The 8108-nt window shown below is 45.1% G+C and overlaps 1 protein-coding gene across 2 annotated transcripts; it reads left to right on the top strand.

Annotated features, from left to right (window-relative positions):
* Positions 1 to 3: 3 nt before the first annotated feature.
* On the top strand, positions 4 to 7824 carry ubtd1b (ubiquitin domain containing 1b). Of its 2 annotated transcripts, none has more exons than XM_011473478.4 (4): positions 4 to 431; positions 4448 to 4675; positions 4755 to 4912; positions 5909 to 7824. In XM_011473478.4, the coding sequence occupies exons 1-4, from the start codon at positions 377 to 379 to the stop codon at positions 6164 to 6166; spliced, it is 699 nt and encodes a 232-aa protein (XP_011471780.1). In that variant the 5' UTR covers positions 4 to 376; the 3' UTR covers positions 6167 to 7824. The 2 variants fall into 2 exon arrangements, with proteins under 2 accessions (XP_011471780.1, XP_004086848.1); XM_004086800.5 differs by having other exon boundaries at positions 4 to 446.
* Positions 7825 to 8108: the final 284 nt, after the last annotated feature.

Raw genomic sequence — 8108 nt, 5'->3', positions numbered from 1 at the left:
TGCATTCAGCTCCGAGTGAAGCTCTACCTCCAGACCCTTTTATAGGGAAGATAAAACTCGGGGAAATGACATCGAGCACGCGGAAGTTTGTGTTTTCTGGCGGAGCTAGCTGGTTAGCCCAGTTAGCCTGTTAGCAAGAAAGCTTTTCTGTTTACAGTTGCAACTAAACCGAACTTTACCGGTTATTCAGACAACAGAAAAAAAGTTGTTAACGGTTCCCACCGGATTTCACCGCCTTGTTGTCACCGGATGACATATCCGGCTAGCAGCGCTGCACCTGCGGGTTCTGATCTTCGCCGGACTCGGTTCTTCGTCGCCATGGGCCCCGTTGGAAGCCAGTGAAGCCCCGCGGGGAGCGACCACAGCCCCTCCGGCCATGGGAGGATGCGTGGGGAGGTACTGGCGAGGCTGGGACGAGTCACAGAGCCGAGGTTCGTCCGGGAACGGTGGGTTCGGAGTTTGCTGTTTATATGACACTTTAGAGTAGCAAATGCAGCAGAGTCATAGAAAAAGACAAGAAAACGAGCTAAATGTAGGTTAATTAAACCTGGGGGGGGGGGGGGGGGGGGGGGGGTATTATTTATGTTCTTATTTGACATTTATCTTCAACTATTTGACACCTGACACTGTTGTTTGACCCTAACTACTATGCAAACGAGCTTTAGCTGATTTGGTTGGACTTGAACCCGGAAAGGACACACATTTGAATGCGTGCAGGTGAGCTGGTACCTGAGGAACCTGTGACTGAATGGATCACGTGATCACGTGATGCAGCAGCGCCTCTGAACGCTGGTTTTAGGGTGCAAACAGGAACGTGGCCTCCTCTGCGTTTGACCTTGACCTGCATAAGAAGTGGTGGAATAGCTGCTCTCCTTTGTTTGCACAAGTATTGTCTGTAATCCGCCCAAAAGTTTGGGAATCTTCTGCAGTGCATACATACACACTCAACGCACATTTATTTGTAGAATGCGTGTATAGAAAGTTCAAAACCTATTGTTTATTCCATGTTTGTGCATCTCTTAACCTGGCGAAAGGTCCGGCTGAAGTTGAAGCACACGAGAGTGTAGAGGACGGTCGACCTGTGAGGCCAAATGCAAAAAAACAAAAGGGAGTCAAACAGCTTGCTTTGAAGGAAATGTTCTCCATTTGAACCTTTGATCGGAGCTCCTGCGGCGTGGCAGGAGTTCTTTAAAATAAAACGTTCGTCGTTCATGCAGGTGGATGCTTAAGAATGGGGCGGAGCAGGAAGCTTGTTTCTTCATCACAAATACGATGTTTTCCAAACCACGTTTTTTTCCGTCTGCTCCCGATTTGCATTGATTTGAATAAAGAAGACACTCAGAAACGGAATTTTGAGCTTCATTTTCTTTCCATTTGTCCTCCCATCATCAAAAGATGCTACAAGAACACGTTTAAAACTCCATTTTCATGGCAGTGCTTCTTTAAGCGAAGATGTTTACATGAATGTGCTTGCACTCTAATTCTACCTTGGTTTTATTTTGAAATGATTTCTATTTTTGCTTTTTTATTTGTATGCTCTTATTTTGAAACATGTTTACAGCAGTCTCTCTGAGGGTTTTGCTTTGAACCTTTCTGTGTTTTTGACAGTGATAGCTGTGGTCATATAAGGTCACCTTGGCGTGTGTCCATATATGTGTTGCGTTGGCGTTTACTCCAGTTTTACAGGATAAAACCAAGTTTTTCCAGGCAGCCACCGTTCACATTGCTTAGAGCATCAAACCACTGGGGCTGAGTGTGTTTTTGCACGTTAGTGTCTAGAATTTATTGAGGCTGTCGGAGCAAACATTCCTCTCGTATTTTACTGTGACTCATTTCCTGCTTCGCTTGCCGTCAGACACTCCCTCATTAACAGAGAACAAGTCCCATCATGCCCTGCGGCAATCGCTGACTCTCCAACCTGCAGACGCTTGTGTGACGGAGCAGAAATTGGGCGATGAAATGTGTGAGTGAATCCTTGTTTGTGGTCACGACTTTGGTCAGGTCAGCCTCGTTCAGCTGCTAATGTGAAGGTTTTTGCTGCTGATGAGCTTCCACAAGCGCCTGAGTTTGACAGCTGAAGGCTCGCAGGCGATGATGGACGACCATCAACGACCATCAACCCTCAGAGCTGCAAAAGCGTTGAAGAGGACGCTGCTGAGGAATGCAGGCGTCTCATCCAAACTCAAAAAGGGAGAAATGGTTTTGCTGCTGCTGAGAGAAACAGACTGAAGTTGTTCCTCCGGTCTGAAATGTGTCGTTTTATGTGCTCTATTTCTTACCAACCAGGCGTTTCCTCTTATTTCTGCTTTACCACAACTATTCCCATCAAACGTTTCAGAAATCTCTTTAAAGACTGAAAAGATGCAGTTTGAAAAAGATCATTTTGGTGTCGTAGAAAATACTGGGGGGGGGCTACAAGCACCCTGCTCTGCTCCATTCTGATCATCCACCTGCAGACAAACACATCCATGAACGTCTCTGTTTTCCTCGTCTGAGCTGGAATCTGGATCTAAACTGGATTGCTCGCCATTTTTGTTGCACCGCTAATGTTAGCTTGTGGTTGTGAGGGGCTGTGAGCTAACGGGAGAGCAAGTAAACAAAGGGATGATGGGATATCAGCTGCGGCTTAGCTCTGCACCCACCGTCCTGCCAACAACTCAGAGGTGGATGTCGAAAGAACGCCTTCCTCTCTGCAGAAACTATGTCCTAGAAAACGACAGACTAACAATGTCATAATCATGGCTAAACAACCACTGGGAACACTTTGAAAATGCATCAAAAGATGATCAGAGCAGAATTAAAAATGTCCTGTGGATGCATAAAAACATGGATACATTTTCTGGAAGTTTATGTTGTCCCAAGTTTGAGGTTTTAACGGTAAAAGTTTCACTTTTGTTTAATTTAAACCACTAAATATGTGAAAACAGTTCTGTATATGAAACAGAATTGATTCAGAGAGGAAATAATGGAATAAATGAATAAAATCCAGAACGTTAAGATTTATTTTTTAACTTAATCCTTCTCTTAATCTATTTACGGAATTACATCTTTTTACTAAACAATTTGACTGATTTTAGGAATAAAAATGAAAATCACTAGCGTTTTAGAACATTTTCTTCCCCTAATGAGATTCATGAGCTCCTTGATGACTTTGCGGATCCTGTTCAGGTTTTGGTTTCCGTTCAGGACCTCGGACAGATCACACAAAGAAGCAGGAACAGGTTTTTCTGATCAGATAAAACATTAAAGAACGGTGAATCTGCAACAAACTTCTGTAAAAACCAGAAGAGAACTGAATGCAAATCACTTCAAACGCGTTTTTAGAAACGGCCAGAAGTTTTGTTAAAAACAATTTGATGTCTGCAGGTTGGATATAATGTTTTTGATTCCATTGGTTGTTTTTGATTTATATTGGTTGCAACCCCCCCTCCCCACCCCCCATAATTAAAAAAAAAAAAAAAAAATTCCTGCAGGGACTTAGAAAAAAAAAGTCACACTTTTGTGTGAAGATGAGTCATTTATTTATCTTTTTAAATCATTTTTGGTTATTAAAGCAGATACATTTTGATGAATAGTATTTATCTAAACAAAAAAAGAAAGAAGACTTTTTAAAATTCTCTCTTTGTCGCTGGTTTTTATTTTTCCTCTCGTTAGATGTAAAGTTTGTGGCTTTAAGACCACAAATTTCTTAATTTTTTGTGCTTAAAAAAAATCCAGAAAATATGAGCTTCTATGATCCACAGGTTCTGCAGATTTTTTAGCAAACGTGGATTATTTAGGAAAACAAACTCTGCTTTTGAAATTTTCCTTAGTTTAAAATCTTTTGGTTTATCACTGAAAGCCACACTGGTGCTGTTATTCCCTCATCAGTCCTCCATGTTTGAATGTTTCCTCCTTCCATCTTCTGGATCATCGTTTGGCTCCTCAGTCTGACTTTCTTCCTGGTTTGTCCCGAGTCTCAGACGGGAAACTCCAGAGTCTAACCCAACACCGACCTCTGTGTGTCTCAGACGCTTACAAATAATTCAACAGGTGACCTCCTCGCCGAGCGCTGGCCTTCGTTTTCCGTCACGTGACCTCCGACGGTTTCCTGCTGATCCAGTTGAAAGTCAAAAGTTAACATTTGATCCGTTTTTTTCAGCAAAAAATTAGATAAAACTGTGGAATACCAGGAAGTAAAGAAGCCTGCGTGTGGTCTAGATGCAGCTCTGAGTCACTTCTGTGTTTAGACTGGAGGACAGGATCTTCTGACTGATGGCTCTTCTCCATTCATGGACTCTATTGCTGTTCAGAAAAGAAAGCAGAGGATTTACTCGCCGTTTTTTGTTACCTGCAGTAAAACTGAAACGTTCAGCTCCTGTGTTTTTTTAACAGTTGATCTAAATGCTGATCTTCTTTGGCGCGTGCGTTCGCCTGATGGTGGCTGATTTGTTGTTTGGACTCGCAGGACGCAACGAACCTCTGAAAAGAGACCGTCCCAAATGGAAGAGCGACTACCCCATGACAGAGGGTCAGCTGCGGAGCAAAAGGGATGAATTCTGGGACACGGCGCCGGCCTTTGAGGGCCGCAAGGAAATCTGGGACGCCCTGAAGGCCGCGGCCGTGGCGCTGGAGTGCAACGACCACGAGCTGGCCCAGGCCATCGTCGATGGAGCCAGCATCACGCTTCCTCACGGTGAGACGCTCAGATCTCTGACGTTTGGAGGGAAAACAGACGACTGTACGCTTGTTTTCTTCTGCCCTCCTCTCTGCAGGAACTCTGACTGAATGTTACGACGAACTCGGGACCCGCTACCAGCTGCCCGTCTACTGCCTGGCGCCCCCCATCAACCTCATCTCGGAGCGCAGCGACGAGGACGCCAACGAGAGCCCTGAGCTGTCTGCGACATCCAAGAAAGAGTTCGTGCTGAAGGTACCGCCGTCTTCATCTGAGCAGCAAACGTCGCTCAGATCAGACGCCGTTCATGCCCAGAGCGGCGGCGGCGGCGAGCTGATTCACAAATCAAGATCAACAAATCACAGATCAGACCACAATTCTTACTATTTTATGTATAAATAATGTCTGAATGGCTGTTATACGTTTGTCTTTTTACTGGATGTATGAAAACTAAAATATTCATTTAAACACCATCATACATACATTTATCCCCCTGTGCCATGTTGTGGGGTCCAGATGACCCCACTCCCAACGTTAACGTGCCTAAAGCACGTTAACGTTGGGAGTGGGGTCATCTGGACCCCACAACATGGCGAAAGGGTTATCTTAACTGCGTTCCAGCGTATTGGCGTCCTCCGCCTCTGTTTCTACACGCCTCAAATTCGCTGCTAGATGCTTGATGAAAACCTGCTGCCCCTGCAGGAGCGGCGTCTGAATGACGGCGTCTCTCTGTGAGCCACTTTGACTTTGACTTGCTGTTCCGCATGAGTCCGAGGAGAGAAAATATAAAAACATGTCATACAATATACAATGTTATTGTATAGTTTTAGTGAGTTGCCTAAAACTATCATCACGTTCAGGAGGAGAATGACCAGATTTTCCTTCATGTTGGTTTTAGACTCCACCCACATGGTCAACGCGTCACGGACCAAAGCGGACTTCCTGATTGGTTGACACGATGTGAATTCTTTAAACGCTGAAATGACTTGACGTTAAACTGGACGTGCAAATCGCGGTCGGTGTGAACGTAGCTTCATCATCTACGTAAAAACAATCTATAGTTTTGAGAACGAGAACCTTCACTGACGCTTTACTTTGGAGTTTTATGTACTTCCTGTGACAGTAGTACTTTGGTTTAGTTTATAAACTTAAGATATTCTGGAATTTAAAGCCATAATTAAATGACATACAGTGTATTTCTTTTTTTTACTGACCCATGCGAGTTCTCATTTCACGCCTTGACCTCTGCAGGTGCGACTGTCGACGGGGAAGGACCTGCGCCTCAGCGCCAGCATGGCCGACACCGTGGGGCTCCTGAAGAAGCAGCTCCAGGCCCAGGAGGGCATCGACCTCCTCCACCAGCGCTGGTTCTTCTCCGGGAAGCTGCTGACGGACAAGACGCGGCTCCAGGACACCAAGATCCAGAAGGACTTTGTGATCCAGGTCATCATCAACCCACAGGCCCTGCAGAGTCCCAAGCCCCCCTCCCCCCTCCCCGCATCTGAATAGCACAGATGCATGCTGGGTAACTTGGTCTTAAGGACGGCTGCTGCAGAGTTTTGGAAAACAAAAAGTGTGAAAAGTGCTGCTCAGTTTCAGTGGGGTTTCTTCATCCTCGAAACCAGTTAAAGAACAGCAGGGCTGCCGTGCACGCGGCCGTGCACGTGACCTGTCGGTGCTAACAGCAGCCTCGCTCCTGCTGGGAACGCCTCTCTGACGCTTTGCCTCTGCACTGCGACGCTCTTGTCCTGCAGAAATGGGGGGGCCGATTTAGTTTCCGTGACGACGTGATGTTCACTCAGCAGTTTTTGCACATTTGAAGCTGGTTTATTTTGTGGTAGTCTGTGTGCCTTTACAAAACAAAAAAGAGAACTCTAGTTTTTAAAAACGGTCTAAAAACAGTTTTTTTTAGACTTTCTTAGCATGAATGTTGACGGTGATGAGGGCGGCGAGCGGCGTGCACGGCGTCGCACGAGCCGGTCCAAAGAAGGGAAACGGCTTTCCTCGCCTCCCGTGGTTACAGCTAAGGTAGATTCATATCGAGAAATGAGGATTGCAACATCGGTGATCACTCGTTTTACTGGAACTTTGAGGGAAAAACCCCTAAAGGCTGTTCAGAGGAAGCTGCCTCACTGAAGTGAAACCTCACGGGAAGATATTCTCGTCAGCCGAAGGGTTTCTGACTCCTTTAACACTATTCAGAGGGAATCGGCATTTTCCTTCTGCTTCATTATGAATATCTCTTATGTGGGAGAGACGGAAGCAGCCGCCGGCTCCTCTGAGCTCATGAATCTGTGTTTGTTTCTGCTCTCTGAAAAACCTAAAAAACAGTCGATTGATGTCAACTCTGCGGGTTTGAACTGTTCAGATAATCCTCCACTTTAGGGGAAATGACTGAGTGGAAATCCTGAAAACGGCTTCTTAAACCGGGAGTTTGGAGCGTAGAGGGCCGGAAAAAGGCCAGAATAATGCGATGACTCACATCCCAAAACAAAGATTAAAGCCTGTGGAGCCGCTCCGACTCTCTGTCTGCAGCCTCCAAATCCTCAAAGTGCTCCTTAAAGGGATCTTCAGGTCTGCGTGAGACGATCACCTTTGGTTTTTTTGCACATTCTTCTCAGCTGTCGCTCGCCCTTTACAGAAGCAGCAGAAGTTTTGCTGGAAGTCTTGAAAGCTGCTTTAGATTCCCGTCGGCGCACGTCAGAGTCGCTCATTCTCAGGCCAAACGTCCGTCAGCATTTCTTCACGACTCCTTTGGCTTTTGGAAGCTGTGAATTTCACCGTCTGACTTTCCTTCTCTGCACTTTTATGACTTATTGTTTCAGTCGTGTTTATTGTTGCTCTGCAGATAAGTTGTGTTGTAAAATCAGCCTGAACCTTCTTCAGCCGTCCTCTGCGGCCACTTGTTTGAACTCTGGCGGGGTTAGCGACGGCGGATCAAACTGAAACAACAACGGAAAGCCATAACAGCCGGAACGATTCCTACACTTCCCAGATTTGCCTTTCAGAACTACAAATCAACTTTCCAGTTGTTTTGCCACGAAAAGGTTCAACATGTCTAAGATTGTTTTCTTCTCCTCTCTGTAAGTAAAGTGGAAATATTTTACTCTTAAGTTCATTTATATGCTGTTTCGAACTGTTTAATAAATCATAATTATTTTAAAATATTTTTTGTTTTTTGCTCGTTTTCTGCCATCACCACTAGGTGGTGCTGTTCTCCTGTTCAAATCCTCTCAGCTGCATTAACTTCGGGCTAAAATATCTGCATAAGCAAATTTAGCTTTAGATGATGTGAGATTTCTGGAATTTTTGTATTTATTCTTCCAGAGATACCAGATTTTAGTACCTTTCTAAAGTTTTGATGCCTTTCAGGCAGTAAAGATGCAGGATTTTAAACAGGGGTGGCGTTCTTTCCTTTGGCTGCTGAGCAGAAAAATGCGTCTCTGGTCAG

The sequence above is a fragment of the Oryzias latipes genome, chromosome 19 (assembly GCF_053564925.1).
Source record: "Oryzias latipes strain Hd-rR chromosome 19, Olatipes_Hd-rR_3.1".
In the NCBI taxonomy this organism is placed as follows: domain Eukaryota; kingdom Metazoa; phylum Chordata; class Actinopteri; order Beloniformes; family Adrianichthyidae; genus Oryzias; species Oryzias latipes.
This window is presented reverse-complemented; position numbering and strand designations above follow the sequence as displayed.